Source organism: Micromys minutus, assembly GCF_963924665.1.
Source record: "Micromys minutus genome assembly, chromosome: 27".
In the NCBI taxonomy this organism is placed as follows: Eukaryota; Metazoa; Chordata; class Mammalia; order Rodentia; family Muridae; genus Micromys; species Micromys minutus.
In genome coordinates this window covers 14080225-14101866 of record NC_137962.1, presented here as the reverse complement: position 1 = coordinate 14101866, position 21642 = coordinate 14080225, and the positions used below count along the sequence as shown (strand labels likewise).

General features: G+C 40.2%; 1 protein-coding gene across 1 annotated transcript in view; it reads left to right on the top strand.

The window, feature by feature from the left end:
• Positions 1-21642, top strand: part of FAM135B (family with sequence similarity 135 member B) — a gene marked incomplete at both ends in the record, with an annotated part of 152615 nt that overhangs the window by 55803 nt on the left and 75170 nt on the right. The window contains 3 exons of the mRNA XM_080939778.1: positions 10914-11053; positions 16757-16827; positions 19745-19918. Of these exons, the coding sequence (XP_080795904.1) occupies positions 10914-11053; positions 16757-16827; positions 19745-19918 (385 nt within the window). The remainder of the gene's footprint in view (positions 1-10913; positions 11054-16756; positions 16828-19744; positions 19919-21642) is intronic.

The following is a 21642-nucleotide window of genomic DNA, read 5'->3' as shown; positions in this document are numbered from 1 at the left end:
TCCTGAAGGAGGAAGTGGAGATGGTCCACCTTGGTTTTGCTGTTTTCTTTCTGATGAGAGACTACAGAGAGAGTGCATTTAAAAAAACCACTGAAAAATACCTTACCTGGGGGGAAGGGGAATTTATATGTAAAATTAGACATTAAAAATAGATAGGACATTTTAATCATTAAGCATGTGCATTTTCTCAGGCTTGGGGGCAGGTATGATGAGCAACATGGCCCATGCAGACATGTGAGATAATTACAAGATGCTGGAGGTCATGAGAAAATATGTTTGTCAGCTCAGTATTGGGCAGGGTTGACCCCTGGAGATGCATATGGACATTTAAGCCAAGTGCTTAGTTAATCTGATCAGCATGACCAAAGACCTCAGAGAAATTGCATGAGAGAAAAAATACTTATTTGGGTTTATGGTTCCAGAGAGTTTTAGTGCACCATTTCAGATAATGCATGGTGAAACAGCTTGGAACATGGTGGTACATGTTATTTACATCATAACATACTAGAAAACAGAAAATCGGTAACAGTATGTAACCCAATGTAAATCAATTCTAGAAACCTATACCCAGCAACCTGCCTCCCCTTGATGGGTTCTACATCCTAAAGCACCACAAGCAGCTAAGAACTAAGCACTCAACCCGTGAACATGTGATGAGCTATATTAGCAAGAGTAGGTGATACCCTGATCCTTGCCCTCAATAGCTTACAAAGATGGACAATGGATATGGTGTGTAATAAAATAAATAATTCTCTTTGAGTCATTGAAACTTTGATATATAACAGGAATACTTTAGGTGGGGGCTGTTTTGTGTTGGCTCATGGTTTCAGATGCTTTGAGTCCACCATGTTGGAGAAGCATGTTTAGAAGCTCTGTTCCCGATAACCTTGAAATAGGTTAGAGAAATAGGAAGGCACCAAGTCCTGCACTTATCTCTCTAATTTCTGCCATTGAAGTGGGGACATAGTGAGTGGACATTGTCAAACATTCCACTGTTCCCAAAGACAATTATAGCTTCTTGGGGGTAAGGCAGGAAGTACAAGAGTTGAGAACAAGAAGGGTTCCAGAGTGGACAGCATGGGTAGTAGAAACTCTTCCATTCTCTGCCCACTGTGTCCTATAAAAAATAATGGTTTGGCCTAGCCAATGACAAGGCTGAGGAAAGTGACTTCAGAATCTAGGTTGCATACAGTACCAGTTCCCTAAGACATGTAAGCTGACAAGAAAGGCTGAGGGCATCAAAAAATCAGAATGGTCTGGCCCTAGAGGAGCTCTAAATTCTACATTCAGAGCAACAACATATCAAAACTGCCATTTAGCATCTCATGTAAGTAGTGGGAATAAACCCTGGTAGCCTCCCTCCACTGTCCTGAAGGTCAAGTGGCTAAGGACACCTTGTAATTTAGAACAACATAAAAAGTCGAGATGAAGCTATATTGCAGGCATGGAACAGTAAGATTAAATGACCTTGGCTTGGACAAGGCCTTTCTTATTTTTAACAAGGAGCAATGTTCAGCAGTAGCAGGAGGTATAGACAATTGTAACAATTTTTGCTCATCACTTTCTGTATCTCTTTCTTGTTAGCCAAATCTCTTTCTCTCCCCCTCCCCCCTCCCTCCTTCCCTCCCTCCCACTTCTCAGGGCCTCAAGGTTTCTTCGAACTCATAAAGGATTTGTGTCTAGCTGATTGATAGGATATAGGACTCTGTTTTTCACCATGCCTAGCATGGATTATGATGAACAATAGTATATCTAATGCCATATCTTTTGATTATCCTTTTTTACTATGTAATATACAACTATTCCTCAAGGTGGGAGGAGCAACTGAGGAAAAATGAGGCACTGCAGAAGATGCCAGGAGAATATAGTGATGGGACAGCTCATCCAAGGCTTAGGTTGGGCCAGATTATGCTCAGCCACTACAGAAAACCTTTGGGCTAATGACAGCTACATGATTCTGCCTGCTCAGCAGTAGCTGTGGGAACCCTGCCTATTTGTCTAATAATCCATGATTCTTTATTGGATTCTGTGACCTAGGGCAGAGTCACCATGAGCTAGAGAGCAACACTGTGTTCCTTACAACAATCATGATCAAGCAGGGACACTGCAGCATTTACAAATGTTTGATTAGCTGCAATTGCAGCTAAACTTAGTTCTCCTTGGGAAGCATATGGCTGTGACAGATGGTCTAGGAAGGCCCAAATCACATAAGCAGGCTCTTTGTTTCACATTTGCTGAGTTTTCTGATCACTTATTAACAAGAATGTGCCTCTCTCTCTCTCTCTCTCTCTCTCTCTCTCTCTCTTTCTCTCTCTCTCTCGTGTGTGTGTGTGTGTGTGTGTATGTGTGCATGCACTTGTGTATATGCATGCATGCATTTGTATGTGGATGCCTGTATATACATGTATGTGTGTGCATGTTTGTACATGTGTGTATTCAGATTTAGAAGTTGGAATTTTAGTTATACCATCCTCAAAGGGTCCCACGCTGTGGTTGTAGGCAGACTGCATACCCATTGGATTGTTTACAAAGGAGCATATATTGATGTGGAGTGTAGGTCAGCATGACAACTTAGTTGGAAATAGAATGCATCATCAAGTTAGCTTCTCCATTTGACACTCCCACAGATGTGGTAGAACAATGGGAGGGTCGGCCTTAGGCACAGTAGGCTTATGCTGTCTTTGACATAAGGTCAAGCACATGAAGCACCATCCTGTTCAGAAAGAGGTGGGACTACAATTCTTATCTCATAAATAAAATAAACACTAACTCCTGGAGTCAACTCAGATTCTCCGGAGAGGAGAGTATAGTTCACACAATAGAAATAAATGGATTAAGGAACTGTGGTCTGGCACAATGAGGTAAGGGGTTATTGAGGAAGCCAAGGGAGCCTGAATGGAAGGGGGCAGGCAATGTGAATATAAATGTTTTCTGTTCCAGAATGATAAAGAATGTGTGCAGGTGTGTGTGTGTGTGTGTGTGTGTGTGTGTGTGTGTGTGTGTGTGTGCATGTAAGCTCGGGAGACAGAGAGACAGAGGGAAAGAAAGTAGGAGTGGGAACTGCAGTGCAGAGCTGACATAACCCTAGTGATGGTTGTGGCTGTGAAGGAACTACAGATGTGACATATAAAAGTTTTCCCCAGAGTCCTCCCTCCAGGTGTAACTAGAGAGCTTTTCTCTGCTCCGTCTGAGCAAAGTCCACTGTGCATTTGGTCTTCTTTCTTTACAATATAAACAAATGGGCAAATGAACGAACAAAGTTCTCTAACATACCGTCCCCATTCTCCCATGGTAATTCTATTGTCCATTTTTAAACCACACCATGAGCTAATTTCATCAAATAGCATGTCTGCTCAACCATTCTGGCTACCCATCATATGTTACACCCCACACCAACAGTCACCATCCCTTCCTGCCACAGTGGCACTCTGCCAGTCACGGTTCACACCTGAGAAAAACTGAGGCTCAGAGTGGAAGAGGCTTCATGCACATGTACACACACTATAGATCCCAGTGCCAAGAGCAAACCCACATTTTCCAACTCAAATTTGTGCTTTTTTGTTTTTTTTTTTTTAAGGGATGAAAGTATTCCCTGGACTCTGCTGCTGAAATGCAAATTGGAATACTTGAGACTGCTCAGCAGTGGGAACCACTTTGGAAAGGATGGCTAGTGGGCTGTAGGGGGGTTAGAGTGTGCTGCAGGCTTCCTGCTGTCCTTTCACCTTGGTGAATGCTAAGTGCATATTACTGTCCAATGAAGTGTTATCCAGTGCTGGAAAGACTGGGTTCCATCTAATAGGCAGGTCATTGTGGCTTATAATTAAGTAACTAAACCCACTCAGTGTTGATGGGAGAACACCCCCTAGCAAACTGCTGCACCAGCTCTTGCTTGTTGCCAGATGCTTAGACCGTGTCTTAATTCGACCCTTGGTTTTAGTTGCCCTCTTGTAAGAATGAATTTGTGTCTGCGTTCTAACTTGGAGTTTCCTTGCAGAGTAAGTTAGGAGTGAGAGACTTGGAACCATGGCTCTGGTTTGGGAAGGCTCTGTCAGTTTGTTCTCCTCCTGTATTGTGCTCATTAATAACTAGCATAGTTATTAACTGAGAATGTATAGAGCTGTGTGGCTCTGACACCTAGAGGCTACTTATACACAGGTCTAGAATTTTGATAAAACAGAAGAGATGCATAAGACCACGAGAAGTGAAATGTAAGAGATAAATAAAGGGATATGACTAAATGCAGTTAGGAGTCATCATACATAGTATTGGAGATTATCCCCTACCATATATTCTCACCAACAAGGGAAAAGGCTCTAGCATTTTGCCAATATGGTTATGTAGCTGAATTGTGAAAGATCAAGTAAGTATGTCAAGAAGTAGGAGAACTTGAAGCAACACCACTAGCACAAGTGAGCAAACTAGCTATTAACATTTGACATTGAACTCATAATAAAATACATGTTCATGAATTTCTTTATGAAAAATGTGAAAACTCATATAATCAGAAATCTTAGGGTTTTGTTGCTATGAATAGACAACATTACAAGGCCACCTCTTAAAAAAGAAAACATTTAATTGGGGCTTGTTTACAGTTTCAGAGGTTTAGTCACTACTATGATGGCAAGAACTATGGCAGCAGGTAGGCAGACATGGTGCTGGAGAAGGATCTGGGAGTTTTATATCATGATTCACAGGAAGTAAAAGGAGACTGTGTCACACTGGGTGTGGGTTGAGTATAGGAGATCTCAAAGCCTGTCCCCACAGTGACTCACCTTCTATAACAAGACCAAACCTATCCCAACAAGGTTATGCATCCTAATAGTGCCACTCCCTTGGGTCAAGCATATTCAAACACATCCGTCTATGAGGGTAAATTCTATTCAAACCATCAAACTTAAGGTTATACAGAAGTGATACACACAGAGCATGTAAAAACCTAGACTGTGGGTGACTAATCTAAAACTAGCTCCTAGCTGTGTGCTAGAACCTGTAAAAACTCAGTCATAAATAGGGTGAGTATCAGGTTTGCCCCTACCAACCAAGTTGAACAAATTGTAGACATTACTTAAAACAAGCTATCTGACAACAAAGAAAGGAAGAAAAACAGACATTGGGAGAAAAAAAAATCGTTTTCTCTTTATAACATATTGTAGTAATAGTTTCGTAACCATATAGTTATTTAAAATGTCTGTTTTCCAACTTAATTTTGTGTACATAAAATGTCACTTTTATTAAGTATTTTCAATTATACATCATGAAATGTTGCAAATAATGTACCGTCATAGACAATAGTGCATTCTTTAGTTGGAAATCATGCACAGCATTGAATCAAAGATCCCATTCACAGACTTTAAGTAGTGTGAAACCAACATACACCACAGGAACCCTATAAGGAATCCCAATGTTCTGCTTAGACCTGGTGTGTTTGGGTCAGTACTAAATAAAGTATATGCATGAATGGATCTAGCTTATTAAAAGTCATAAAATACATTAATCGGGGGACATATGAGAGGCATAAACTTACACTCATACCTATAGGTATAAAATACTCAGCATCATGTCCACAGGGGAATACTTTAAATAGAAAACAAAACAAATGTTCACTACTCATTGAGGTATAGTAAAGCATATGTCACAAAGTATAGCCATGGAAGTATACTAAAATGGCAATCTATTATTGATATGTTACTAATGAGGTGTGTTTCCCAAACTGCAAGCACCCATAGAACGACATGGATTCAGTATTTCAGATAACAGCTTGCTATAAATGCCTTGTTAACAGAAATACTTCCCCCCACCCTGCATTGTGCAGAAAGCCCCGAGTTTACAAAGTTAAAGTAACCACTCTCCATATACTGGATTTGATCAGCTTGTCATTGCTATACATTGCTCTGGAAACCAAATCTACAGAGGTGAGTATCATCAGAACTCGTGAGGATGCTCATGACTTAGCAGTGAACTCCTTGCTGGTCCAAGCAGCTGTTTAGGTCTCTGGAGACCCTGCTCTAGGCACTTTAGATATCACTGTGATCTGAATGTTTATCTTCTCCAAACTGACAACAAACTTTAGTTATTATAACAGTTTTGTACCCTGGGATTTAGAAGACAGCAGAGCTAAGGCTCTACGGGAATGACAGCTACCACTACAGAAGGGCCCAGTGTACCATGTGCCATGAACTCCAAGCCAACAAATTCCTGTGCACTCTAAACCTCCCAATTTGTGGTGATTTGTAATTGTATCATAAAACCTGCTGAAACACCTTCATATATTAAGCTGTGGCTCTACACAATGCAAACTTTCTATCACACGAGGACAGGTCCTAGTGCAGTGACACCAGCCTTTTACCCTGGAGGACCTGGGCCATAGATTATTGGGAGTTTTTCATGCTGGCCTTTAACCTTTCTGCTTACTTGTACTTCTGGGAACCAGTAGCCCCTCCCTGGTCCACAAAGTATGTGGATATCGTTTGGGAACATTTGCCCTTCCTAATGTTTCCACAGTTTACATACACAGAGAAGGAGAAATAAAGGCACAGGAAAAAAGACAAAAACAAACAAACAAACAAAAAAAAAAAACCAAGACAACCAATCTAACAAACTAATAAACAAATAAATAAAAAAAAAAACCACACCACCAATAAAACAAAACACCTACAAAACCCAAGCCAATCCATGATCCTCATGAGTTCCTGCTTTTCCACCCATGTTGCTAGTTCAATAGTCAAATGGGCACCTGTCTCATTTACAGCGGTGGAGGGAGTATGTGCCCTAATGCTAGTCAGCAGCATGTGAATCACATTTCAAATTTACTTTTCAATGTGATTTTGCATCGTGTCTTCCTTGAAATGTTTGAGAAAAACGTAATCATCTGGTTTCAAAGTAGCTTTGCATGTTCCTGGGAAGCAGGCTAAAAACGAGCAGCCCACAGTCACCATTGTGTTTACCCTGTCCCGACTTGGAAATCAGAGTTTTGGAAATTTTACTGTTGAAAACTTTTTTTTTCCTTATTCACAATTTCCTGGAAACTAGGAAGGACAGTTTCTTGTGTTGTTTGAGCTCAGATTCAGTTCCCTACCCCTGTCTAAACATTCAGAAGAGTAGTCGGTGTGGGTATAGAAATAACTAAATAAAACCCTGTTCTGAGCAGTGTTTCTTCTTCTGCAATTCTAGAAGGACTCACACCCAGTGGGGAATTTCCCAGTGCTGTGTTTTCTAATGGTGGTAAGCTGCACTCTCCCATAGGGTATGGGTTGAATTCAAGAAAATTGAGAGATGGAGTCTCCGTATTTTATTTAGTGCATGTCATAGTGCCCACTTAGCTGGATTTGAGCCTGGGGATCTGGTGGGTGTCTTTGACTTTTTGATCATTTTTCACAACTTAATTTTTATGAAGGTACTAGGTTCAAGCAGAGCCAAGGCCATATTCTGAAATGGCATTGGGGCTCACAGCCCATGAGTAAATGATTAGTATGTATTTTGTGGCTTGAGTTCTGCTAGATAAATGGAAGTTCCACCTTGTCATCCATGCTCACAGAGCTTCCCCCTCCCCCAAATGTGTGTGTATGATGTGTGTATAGGCTGTCTTAGCAGAGGAAGACCATAATCTGAATTTTAAACATTAAAGTGTCTACAGAAATAATAAGTATTCATTTCATTCATAATAGAGGGGAAGAAAAAAATTAAGTCATAAAACTTTTTCTCTTGTTCTTTGATCTGAATGAAGGTATTACTATGCCCTGTTTACTTTGATAAATGCCACTTTCTTTTCCCAAATATCATTGTCTTCTTTCTCCTCCTCCTGCTCCTCTTCTTTTTTTGATCATTTTTTTATTCTTTTCATTTCTTTTTTTCTTTTTTTATAAATCGAACAACTTTATTTTAAAAAAACAAAGATAAATGTACAGAAGTTAAGCATTTTTGCATAAAAGTATAGAAATATATTTTTTTCAGTACTTGATTTTTTTTAAGGTCTGATCATGTGCAATAAAATCTTACTAGTTACAATGAGCATAAAGTACATGTAAAACAAGATGTAACCTGGAAATAGTCACTACTGCTTCTCTTCTTGTTCTTCTTTTTCTTCTTCTTCTTCACCTCCCCTTCTTTCTCTCCTCCCCTCTTCCTCCTTTTCTTTCTTCTTCTCATTCTATGATCCTTCTCTCTCTTTATCTTCTTCACCCTCATCTTCCTTCTTCTTTAAGTACTTCTTTCAACTTGTCCTTTTATTAATTAAAGCCTTTATGCTTCTCATACATGGTGCTAATTCCTGACATTGAGTAGGAAAGAAATATTTGGGAAGACTTGAGTGTTCATTCTCTTGTAGTATACTCAAAGTAGGTCCCTTGAGTGATGAAATTTTAGTTTTCATAAATGCATCTAAAGTGATAATAGAGGACAGCTCTCTAATATGTGCATTATTTTTCTTTCTTCTCTTCTTCCTTCCTTCCTTCCTTTCTTCCTTTTCCTTCATTTTTCTTTCTTCTCTTCTTCTTTACTTCCTTCCTTTCTACCTTTTTCTTTCTTTCTTTTCTCTTTCTTTCTTTCTTTCTTTCTTTCTTTCTTTCTTTCTTTCTTTCTTTCTTTCTTTCTTTCTTTCTTTGGTCTGGTGGTATGTATCATGGCTTTATATAGTCCAAGTAACTTTTCTACAATTTAGGATGTTTCTGGTTCTTTTTAAATTTTTGCTTTGACATAAGTATTAACAAGTTACCCAATGTGGTCTTGAACTTACTCTGTAGCTCAGTCAGGTGTACAATTATCCTGATGCTGCCTCTTGAATAGCTGGAGTTATAGACCTTTGTCACCAAATCAGGTCACTGTGTATTAGGTTTCTGAATGATATAGACGGTATACTTTACCCATTTCTGTGTTCTGTTTGAAAGTAAGAAGATGCACAGATCATGTGAATGGAGCTCTCCAGTCTTATAAGGAAACAATCACAAAAAGAGCAGAGGATCAAGGGTAAAATATTTTAGGAAGTACTTTTTCTGAGAAGAGAATTGCTTTCCCTTCATATTTCAAGAGAGCAAGAAGGGTTGGAGTATCCATAAATGGATTGTCATCACTGAAGGGGAAAGGATCCCAATGGACTACTATATAGGTATTGTCTCAATGGTGTTCACGACTAAGGAGGATGTCTTGTGATCAGTGTAACTTCCCTTATAAATGAATATACAATCCCTTGTTGAGTGATGATGGAAATGAACACAGAGAGCCTCATGAAGCCTGCTAAATGCCTGTCCTGTGATGAAGAGGGTGTTGTGGGGCTTTGGGATCTTCAGTGATGACAAATGGTATCCTATAACCTCATTTGCCAATCATATCTCTATGGCAGGTGACGTTTGTCCTTAAAGACCTGTGTAATGTCATTGAATTCAACTGAAACAATTCTGAAAGTCAATATACAACCTTACTAAAATTCAAACACCGTGAACCTACCTGTCCCTTGATGTTCCAGATCATAGGATCCTGGTATGGCTGGTCATTATGATACCCACAGTATCCACACCCCCATCAGTGTGGTTATAGCAATTTTTCATAGGAAAAGCCGCTGTTTTGAGAGATGATGTCACTTCCCCAGAAGCAGACAGTGCTCCTTTTCCAGCTGTCCCCCTTGGCAGAAGGCTGCTCATGCTGCTCTGACGTTCAGGGTAGTTACTCCATCTACCCAACTTTCAAGTTGTTAGTTTGACTTTTAGATCAACCAGGCTCTGACAGCGGAAATAAAGGAAAGTGGTAAGACAAGAAATAAAAACAGAGAAATCTATACACAAAGGAGATTCTGTGTAAAAGTGTTATCAATGTGAAAGCAATTTGGTCTCTGTGGAACTTAGAAAACAGAGAAGAATAAATTTATTTTGGCTTACAGTCCCAGAGGGTTAGATGGGGTATAGTTTGGCAGCAAGCTCTGATCATGGTAGGTAGAGCAGGAATCAGAGAGCTCACAACTCTATGTTCCACAGACCACTATTTTCGAGTGATATAATTTGAAGTTTATGTTTGACTCCATGAATCTGGAATAACCATGAGCGTTGAAATGCTCAATAAGGAAATGGGGAGGCACTGGTCACTAATTTGTTAGCATATTATAAGATTCTTTTCTCTGAGGATTACAAAAGAACATATTTAAGATTCCTTGGAAATTATTAAGATTGCTTTATAGCTTTATAGATGTATGCTAGTACAAGTGAGTCATCATTGCCTTGCATAAATATTAACATTATTTATTTTAAATTATTACATACCTTTCTTCTCTGAAATATATGTGGTAAGTATAGGCATGTACCTATTTCTTGCACATCATGGTCCTGGGCAATGGCTACAGAAAAGTCTTTTAATTTTGCTGTTCACTTGAATTAAGTTTAGCATTGAGATATTATTTAGAGATTATGATATAGAAAACAGAACACACTGAAACTCCAACATAATTTGCTTCATTCATGTGCTTTATAAGAAGTGTGATTAGAATCTGACATTTGTCTGAATTTCTCAAGTCACACAGGCTATGGCAGCATTTGTGGGGGTGGGGGATGGGTTCTGTAAGCACTAGGGAGTCTGTCTAGACAGGACACATCTTCTACTTCATAAACCACACTCCTTGTGTCCTGGATGGAGGTGCAAGCATTCATGTGATAAGGTGAGAGATTGTGAAGACACTAATTTCCAGACAGGGATACTTCTCACAGCAAGAGTGACTTTACCAGAGTTGTGGCTTATAAGGCACTGATCAAGGCTCTTCTGAGAGACGGTGTACTCCAATAAGCACAGATTTTTTTCCATAATGGGATCTCACTCATTTGCAGTCTTAAGCTTTAAATCACAGTGTCCCCATGGCTAGAAAGACACCTGATGGCACTGTGGTTTCAGCACGTTTATAGAGTTCATGGCTTCCTACTGTTTTTCCTGTTTTGCAGAGAGCAGCAGCCTGCATTCAGCCTGTGTCCATGAGAGTGCTGTGCACAGTCGTATCTTCCAGATCTTATATAGAAATGAAGAAGTTTCCATAAATGATGCCATGCTCTTCCGAGTTCATTTGCTCTTGGATGGTGAGAGGGTAAGTCTTGATCTGGCAATCATAACAGATTTTCTTTCTTGACTAAACTGTTCCTTCTCATTGCTAGATTTCATGTGAATGAAGGAGAGGCTACAGACCAATTCTGAAATCTGATAAGAAATAATGGTTCAGATATTTACCTACTAATGTATTTGTTTTCCTTCTTATTCAGATGCCCACTAATTCCATAAAACCTCAGTTGCATGAAGTCACTCCTCTCTTGCTTATAGGTACCCCTACTCAAGCATAGTGCCCAGGGATTCCTCAAAAGATGTCTTTGATTAACTGCTCTTTTCAAGCTCTGGGTTAGGTCATTGGATAAGAAACAGAAGTTGAAGAAGGCTACAAGGACCCCTGTCTTCAAGGGGCTGATATCTCAGTTAGCAAGCAAACTTAGAAGCATTGTCTTGCTTAGCAAGACTGGCCATAGCTGGTAGAAAAATCAAGGGCCCATTAAAGGAGAAAGAACTCTGGGATGATCAAGCTGGTGCTGGAAATCATTCACAGAGGCACTTCCTTTCAGAGGTACTAGTGGAGTCCACCAGACAGAGAAAGGGAAAGGACACAGCAGAGGGGGAGATGCAGCCCTGAGCTTAGAGACCTTAGCACACTGTTCTTTTGAGGGGAACTTGACTAAATTGTTTACCTTTCTTAAATTAACATAATTTGAAGGTCTTTAGAATTCATTTTTCTTATTCCTTGCGGCAACAATGTGAAATATTGTTGCCACATTCTGGCTGATTATTTTACAGAGAAAGAATTTATGCTGTAAAGGAGGACATTACTTTAAGTAAATTAGGAGCACTCTGGCTAGCAACCCCGTTCCCCGTACCTGCTATGTAGTAGACACCTATTGAGTACCGCTGAAACTGCCTGTACTCAAACCCTTGGCTTCCTGTACCTATCTTTTATGATCTACGTAATGATATAGGTCCTGATTTACAGCTGCTACAAATTAACTCATGTAGCTCTCCAGGGAAGGTTTCTGAGCACTCATAATGTCTGTACTATATGCTGGAGAGGAAGGGAGCATGTGCCTGGTGCTTTGGTGTTGGTCTTTACCTAGGAGATAAACACGTGCATTATCTAAGCATCATTTCATTTCTGTTGCATCATAGTCTGCTCCCATCCTTAACAGTTTAGAGCCCCTCAGCTTCAACCTTGTGAGCTACAGCACACTGACACTGAATACAGAGCTTGTTTCTCAGGACATGATGTTTTCTTCTGCATGCCAACTTACTTTTCTCTATTAACTGCTATTTATTATTGTCTTAAGGATAATTCATATGTTATGAAGAAATGTTTCAGTCAATCACTATATCTGAAGTAGTAGTGACTCAAGTGGACAGGACAAATCTGAAATACTGCATTTGAGGTGGACATATGAACATATAAGTTCTATTCAAACGTGTGTCTATTCATTTATGGAAACTAAAGTGCTGCTTATAGCCAGTGGCCAGAAAATGTACTGTCAGGTGCCCGAGGCAAAATACTGGACAACACTCATTTGAATATGGGTGTTTATCCAACAAGCATATTGTAGAAGATAAGATCCAGTCTTTCTAGTGAGGTCACAGATGAGAGCCAGGACCAAGTATGGAGTATAAAGAGAATTAACAAGAAACCAAAGAATCTAATAGGATGTTTTACTGTAACTGTGGTAGCACTAGGATATTTTATTGTTATATGTTGTAATGATGTAGAAGATATAAGGAAGATTACAAAATAATAAGACAGAATTTTGGTAGAATGAGCCAGAGAAAACAGACCCAGAAACAGAAAGGAAGCCACTGTCAGGGTTAATCTGCCAGAAAAATATGCATAAGCATCTCCTGGACATTGTCTAATGGTAGTTCACATGTGGAGAGCTATGTTCTCATCAGCCAAGTAAATGAAGATGTATAGATTATGAAAGGAGATGCTTAGTCCCAAGGAAAGAATTAAAACCAAAACAGATAGCGAGCAAAATTATATTATATAGCAGAGTTCTTATCCTGTGGATTGTGACCGCTTAGAGGTTAAATGACCTATTCACAGGGATGACCTAAGGCCATCAGAAAACACAGATAATTACATGATTCATAGCAGTAGCAAAATTACAATTATAAAGTGGCAACAAAAGCAATTTTATTCTTGGTGGTCACCATGATATGAGTAACTGTGTTAAAGACACAACATTAGGAAGGTTGAAAACTACTGTTTCATGGGCATAGAAAATCTATAGAGGGAGATTCCTTTGTTCACCCATAGGACAGAAGCTAGGTAATGCTTATATAAAATGCTGGTTCCCAAACTCATTGCTGACCTAGTGAGTGCTTCAGAGACTAGAAGGGTAGGAGCTAAACTGATTCTGCCAAGTAGGCTTTGATAGTCTTCCCACAGTAGACACTTGGAAGTTTTAGGACTTGGGACAGCTTACACTAGAAAAATGATAGATGAGTCAATGGTAAATTTACGGTGACAGGGACTGGTTGCAAAAGTTTTTTATCAAGTGGCACAGAAAAGCCACAAATGTGAACATCAAAGAGATAGTTCAGGATATGCTGTGCTGTACCAGAGTTATCTCGCTGAATGCAGCTGTTTACCTTGTTCTAGCGACAACAACCTTGGAGATTTAATTCAAAGGAAAGGAATAAGATTGACCAAGGTACAAGTATTGTAAATGAGACCTGGGACATGAAGGCAGTTTCTTCTGCTGGCTTTGGGACTGCAGACAAAGATAGCAACAGCTGAGTAGAAGCAGAGGAAGTCAATGTTGATCCACATGACAGCCAGAGGTAGCCCAGAGAGCTCAGTTCAGTTATGCCTCGAAGATGGAAGACTCCATGTATGAAAGAGTCAGTAGAGATAGACGATTGGGGTGTGTCGTACTCCTGAAGATAATAGTGAGAGTCCAGGATATTTGAGGGAAGTTCAACTCCTTTGGAAAAGTGAGAGGAACTGGGTCTAGCTGTAAAGGCTGTCCACAGATCTTATCACCAGGATCATCTCATATTTGCTAGATCAATTCCATTGAGATTTTTGCTGAATCTAATTTCTCACCGAGTTCTTACGGTGCGATGAGGGGCTTTCTCAACTGCATTTGATATATGAGCATGCAGACACTTAGAGCTGTGACTTGTCTCCATCACACCACAAGAGAAGTGGTAATGCCATGCTGTAATCAAGAAATTTCCAAAGAACATTCTGGACCACCATGTAGATGTGTTGGAAGAACCAATCCTCCGTATTTCAAACTCAGTAGTAACTTAGAAATAACAAGAACTGTAACAAATTGTATTATTTAAAACTTGGTCAACCCATTTTGTATACTTTCTTATTTAGTTCAGTGAGTATTAAGGAGAGAGAGAGAGAGAGAGAGAGAGAGAGAGAGAGAGAGAGAGAGAGAGAGAGAGAGAGAGAGAGAGAGAGATTCAATAAATAGTAGATTCAAGATTTGTTCTCTTGCATTCTGACTTCAGACTCTGTTCCCTCAGCCTTCAGGCTACACCAGATCTGGGGGATATGGGCAAAAGTTACTGTGATAAACATACATAGGTAGAAATCTTGCATTATAATATGTAGGCTTCCATAAATATATATGTGTAGGTATCTTGCAACTAAGGTTTATGGAGAAACCAGTGAAAGTCATAATCAGGCTCCGTGTAGTCTCAGTTCTCACAGAATGGCAGCCTGTAAAATCCAGTATTCACAGGAAGCTCTGGGCACTCAGTGCTTGCTCAGAAGGTTAAGGGATTTACTTCTCTCATTTTATATCCATGGAATCTGTGGTGAGCGCTTGAGTCCCTTTGGTTGTGTATGAAGCAGGATTTGTGGTTATGCAAAATAAGCAGAAGTTATTTATAGCCTTTGGATTTAGGAAAATGTTAACTTTTAAATAATTTTTTAAAATAACAAAATTTTTTAAACTACAAAGGCCCAAAGATAAATGCTATCTGTATGTCTCTGCTTGAATTATGCTTATCCAAGAAGACATTTACAAAGAAGCCTTTGGATGGGCGATATTTGTTCCTGTGGGATGAGGGTGTTCTTGTAAAGAAAGAAAAATCAAAATATGTGGGTGTGAAAGAACAGTTTTATTCCTCAAAGATGCATTGACACACAACTTCTACTTCAGGACATTCTTCCTGGAAGTTGGAGTCTACAATGAATCAGAACTAATGTATTCCTTAATGATGAGGAGATTAGGGGGGCATATGGCAAGAAAATCGTCAGGGTGTTTTGCCTCAAGTAGAGAAGCACCTTCAGGGAGTGTATAAACCAATGGTATTTGAAGGATTTGCCTGATCCAAACAGAGCTAACAAATGTCAGCCTTGCCTTGCCAAATCAACAACGTTTTTCCCCAGCAGATATAAACCCACAATGTGAATGCGAATGTGAAATTACCTGAATTTTCAACATTTGCAACTTGTTCAAAACATTTTTTTAAAATACCTTGGGGACCAAACAAAACATGCCTGACTCACAGATTTAGCTCTTGGGCTTCCAGTTTATGAGCTCAGAATTAGCTATTGTACTCAGAAGTGCTGAATGTGAAGACAGAAAGGAAGCGGCTCACTGTGAGTTACAGAGGGAGGCTCCAGCCAGCCAGGAGGAAGACAGCAATCTAAACCCGATGGCATGGGGGCAGTGCCAGTACCGAGGAAATCCAGAGTACAGATCACAAAGACTGGTGCATAGCATACAATTTCCTTATAATCGGGAGAAAAGAAGACTGAAATACTGCATTTTGGGGGTACATAAATTTTTTCCCTTGTTTTCCTTTTTTTTAATGTGAAAATAAACACATGGATAAAACAAAAATTAAGGGAAAAGGTTCATAAAGTTGGAGGATCTTGAGTCACCTTGGAAATTACTTAAGCAGAGCGAATGCTAGCCTGTGACCTGTGGATGGTGCTGTCAGCCATGGGTGGGGACATTTGAGTGCATGTGGTAATGTCATGCATCACTGAACAAGGTTTGTTTCCCTGAAAGGTCACCATTCTTCCCATAGCAGGGACCACTCAGTTTCTTACTCAAGTCTGGAATCCATGTTAAACCCATTTAAAGATGAGACTCAACATTCTTGCAAGACAGACTGTGTTAATTCGTTTTTCTGTTTCTGTGATAAAAATAAGCTGACACAAACAACTTAAGGGACAAAGGATTTATCCCAGCTCACAGTTCAAGTATAGCCCATCACAGCAGGGAAATTAAGGTCACTGGGAACTTGAAGGAGTTGGTTACATTGCAACCACAAACAGAAATCAGGGAGCAATCAGTACATGCAAATGTGCAGCCTGCCTCTCCATTTCATATAGCTCAGGATACTTGTCCAGGGAAAGCACCATTTCACACTTATGATAGGTCTTTCCATATTAATTAATATAACCAGGATGATCTCATTTATTTGGCAGAGGTTAAATACACCCTCATAGATATGCCTAGAGTTTTACTTCTTAGTTGATTCTATATTTCAACTTGATAATAGAGATGCTTGTTTAATTGTTGTTGAAAATATACTTTTACCAAGATGGCTATATGAATCTATTGCTTCCATTTTTCATCTACTGTCCCTACATACCCTGATTAGCTGGAACTTCACCATGATATGCAAAAAGATTCTACACATCTGTGGCATTTTCTACCACGGTTCTGTTTTTCTGTTTAACAAAAGAGTCCCAATAAGATTACTAGTTGACCGCTTGGTCTTTCTCTTTCAGGTAGAAGATGCACTGAGTGAGGTGGAATTTCAGCTCAAGGTGGACCTGCACTTTACGGATAGTGAGCAGCAGTGAGTGTCACAAACATCCTTGGACGGTCTTCCTTCTTCCACCACTAACTCACACATGGGTCTTCCTCAAAGACAGAGTCCTCACAGTTTCTCTACAATAACTAGTTACTAGTAATCTGGGATGTCCCTCAGTTGTCCAAGTCTTCTTGCTATAAGTAAACTGATCAAGAAAAGCCTTCACAGGTGTGCTTGGGTATCAGATGATTCTTGATGCTGTCAAGTTCACAGCCAAGATTAGCTATTGCTACTTGTCTGCCAGAGCAGGGACAAGGTCACTCATTTGGAGCCAGGTTGCTCAGGTACTGCACATAAAAAGCTGCCGACTTGCCTTACTAACAGGTATCTTCTACTAGAAACACTTCCCCCCCATGTGGCATGGATTTGGGGGATTTAGAGCTATGTCTCTGTGAGGCTAGACAAAGAAAATCCCTTTTAAATCATTCTTGCTGCATTACCATGTGTTCATACTGAACATCTGCTATTGTTCTTCAACTCTCTGAGAACTGAAAATCTATTTATGTAAAACTTGCAGAGAAAATAAGCAGGGGCAGTTCTCCTTTTTATAACTGCATCTTCCGAGTGTGTTCTAAGACTTCTACCATCTACCCTGGGATGACCTCCACCCTCTACCCTGGACTGCACTATTTACTTCTTAGCTTTCCTGTATTCTTTCAGGAATTAAACAAACAATATTTCTGCAGCATATTAAAGCATGTGACACACACACACACACACACACACATACACACACAAAGAATTTTTAAGCTCTTCTCTCATATAAGGCATTTTTTTAAAAATAAGGCCTTTTTTGTGTAGATGTTCTCAACACACATGCACACACACACACACACACACAGAGAGAGAGAGAGAGAGAGAGAAAGAGAGAGAGAGAGACAGAGACAGAGAGAGACAGAGAGACAGAGAGACAGAGAGAGACAGAGAGAGCAGTTTCTTTCTTGACTAGAATGTTTGAGATGGGATTTCCCTGTAATGGTGGAAGTCCATTCATTTACCCCTCAGCATCAAAGCCCAGTTTCTTCTTCTCATGCCCCGCACCATGATCTGAGATCTCTGTATTTACCCCTCCAGCAGATAACCAGTTTGAGGCTCCTACACCTCTCAACTTCATAAATTCCATTCATTTCACCATGGGTCCAGTTTCCTGTAGAACCATACTGTCAATCATTAGCTTATGCCAGAAATTATTGAATGACAAGACCGTCTAATAATTTTCATGACATTTATCAGTGGATGCTATTAATGAGTTTCTGCTGCCAGCAGAAGAGCAATTAATGGAGAGCAAGATACAAAAACCTGGTCATGTAAAGCATATGAAACATCACAACTTAAACCCAGCACTCTTCAACTAGGACATGGGCAAATTCTTATGTTTATTGCAAAGTATGCAGGATAATTCTGTTGGGAGGGCTGTTCTTCCTGTGAGCTATTACCCTTTGCTGTTGCTTAATTATTTTGTTTGTAGGTTCTTTATGAGAGCTTCAGATGTTTTCCTCTCTCTAATATTAAAGTTTACCTGCATCTTCTCTCCACTGAGGTTCCCTAGGAAGTATGCTTCTTCTCCATGAATTGGTGCTGTTCATTGCACAGCACAGAACAACCATTATGCTTCTCTTGTATTCTTCCTTATGAAGGAGGCTCTTGTTATGCTTAACTTCTTGTTCTCACTGTGAGGAGGTGATGTCCAAATGGCCTTAAAGCAATGCTGTGCTGTAATTCAGCACAGAAGAGAGTGAGAAAGTCCTGGTTTGGTATGGCAGTTTTTCTTGTGACTGTGAACAAGGTAAACAAATCACATTCGTTTCATATATTCATTGAAGGATAGAATATGATTAGCAACCACATTATATGAGTGTCAAGTCCTTAGATCATTGTCATATACATAAATGTGAGCCTGAAACCAACAGTTGCTGACACCCATGGCGGGAATGTCTCTCTCTCTTTATCAGGTTTATTTATGATCAAAACAAAATGTGTGTGTTGTATGTAGTTACATTTGCCACTCAGGGCTAACTAGCTGGTGCTCCTTTGCACACAAGCAGCAAGGATCACAAGAAAGGACAGTCTCTTGGTTGGCAGTGAACACCTGCTCCCTCTACCTCCCCATCTTTGTTTTCTATATTCTCATCATCTCTGGAGGAAGAAGATATAGTCTATGTTACATTCCTGGAAGATGCTCAAAGTGGTCATTCCTCAATCAAGCTCTGGCATAATGCAACTTCCAGAGTCACAGAGACTTTTTTTCCTCACTTTTTAAAAAAATCTTCCTTTTCTATAAAAAAGGCACTTTTGGGTTTGGCTGTTTGTGACCTGTCCCTTGGGATTAGATATACACTGATTACAGAGTGCTAGACTACATGTAACTGGTGACTTCCTAACACTGGTCAGACTATTTCAGCAGTGTGTTCTGGGAACCCTTTAGTCTCTGGCCATTCAGTCAGTCATTGGTTATTCCCACAAGCACAGGCTTGATCATCTTCTCTGTTGTGCCCTGTACCAATGAAATGCTAGAGCCATAAAGATGAGTTAGTTTCAGCTCCTGCCCTGTGGGTTAGAAATCTAACAGCAAGTACAACGTCACAAAATCCATTCAGTGTTTTAAGAACAATGACCCTCCTATGAGCAAGAAAAGATTGGGAAAGGGTCCAAGAGAGTTTGGCTTTTGAGAGGAGCCTGGGAAAGATCTGGTCACCTCCACAATCTCAGATGTCAGGTTGAGTGGTGCTGCTGACAAAGGAGCTGAAGCCCAGAGCTGCTATGAGGTCTTCTTCATCCTACATTTGCCAATCAAAGGACAAATTCTTTCAAGCAGACAGCAATATTGCAGAACTGAGGCTGCTGGGATGACAATAGGGCTAACCATACTATTCTCATGTGAGCTCATTCACTTGCCTTTCAGACTGCGAGATGTGACTGGGACACCGATGATCAGCAGTCGCACACTTGGCCTGCACTTCCATCCCCGGAGGGGTCTGCATCACCAGGTCCCTGTCATGTTTGACTACTTCCACCTGTCAGTAATCTCAGTGGCCATCCATGCTGCGCTGGTGGCTCTGCATCAGCCCCTGATCAGGTATGGAGTTAGAAGTAGCCCTACCATTCATAACATACATCCCTGAGAGACACTTTGTTGAAATGATCAGAACAAACTCTGGTTGCCGGCTTAGGCTTGGGTTTCACTGTGTCCCACAGAAGAGGTGGGAGAAAGTTGGAAAGAGCTTCAGGATCCCACAGGACATTTTGGGATCCCAGGGATGGGTGACTTATAAACTGTAACCCACACCTCAGTGACTTGGATTCTTCTCCTGGCCTCAGGTTTGCCTAGCTGTGACTTGAGTAGCTCCTTGTGTATCTGAGCTACATAGTCTCTGTAAAATTGGGAACATCAACATGTATCTAAAGTTGCTTTGTTTTTTAAATTCATTTGACATTTTTTAGGATATTCCATGTTTCCAGCTCTTTTTATTCAATATTCAATTTAAGTCTAAATTATTTATATTTTGATACCATCAAATATAATTTTGCATTCTGTTTATTCTTAGACCCTCTTTTTTCTCTCCATTTCACTCCTGCCAATTTCCTTTCTTCCCTACAAGTCCTTTTAACACATTCACGTCTTTCATTATTTGGTGACACACTGAGTTTAATGAGGGCCTTTCATGTGAAGGTTTAGTGAATCACACTGGAGGACAGGACTCATACATTAGAGAGGCACACATCTATGCTTTTCTCTAGTTGCTGTTTTCTCAAATGAACATTTGCTTGGGATATATTTTCCTTTGCCCTTCATCGACTTACTCTAAAGCATCCCTAAGGTGCCAAAGAGAACTTAGTTTTACTTCACTGTACAAGTGGAGGGACAGAGCTCATATGAGCTATTGTAGCAAGCTGTGCAGGGCCATTCAGCACTGTCCCTGAATGGCTGGATTTGCTTATTTATATAATTTTAAAACACAGAGAACACGTCTAGAGCTAACTATGTATTCAGTGAAATATTTGGGTTAAATTCTTTTAACACAAAGGAAGGACATTTGTCCAGTTCTCTGTTCTAAAAGATTCTAAGAGTTTTCCTGTGTGAGAGAAAAGCAGGGTCCTTGGTGATTTCAATGTACATGGCCAAAACGCTCTGGTCCATGTTAGGATCTGAAAATAGAAAATGAGTTATTTGCTTTTAGCCATGAGATGTGGCTGAACCCCGTGATCCATTTTTATGCATCTGCTTATTATTGCTTCTCCTGACCAACAGAGTCGGTTCAGAATCTCAGTGAACCTGACAGAGATGATGTACGTTGAGTATCTAGGATAAAAAGTATCACCCAAAAGCTGACAGGCGAGATAAAATGATTCTGAAAAGGCAAACCTGGATTTCAGGGAGGAAAGTTGGGGGAAATTCTAGCACTGAGCAGTTGGGAAAGTCTGCAGAGGAATTAAATCTGAGCACACAGCAAAGAGCAGAATGAAGGGGATTCAGAGGAGCAGACAGCTAGTGAACAGCATGGTGAGCATGGAGCTGAAATCCAAGGTCAAGAGGGTCATGGCAAACTGAGTCTAGAATTTTTATGCCCAGACCTTTGCTAGATCCTAGATTCAAGATCCTAGATTGAGGAGGGTCATGCATGGATCAGGGGTCCATGGTTTTCATTCACTTCTAATGAGTGTGTATGGACGAGCTAGGCATCAGGACACATACAGTGAGTCTGCAAAGGACACGCAGGGTCCTCAGAACAGACCTTTGCTTCAGAGAGTCTAGAGCTCTAATGCGGGTATGCTGCATTAGATACGGCATTATAACAGAAT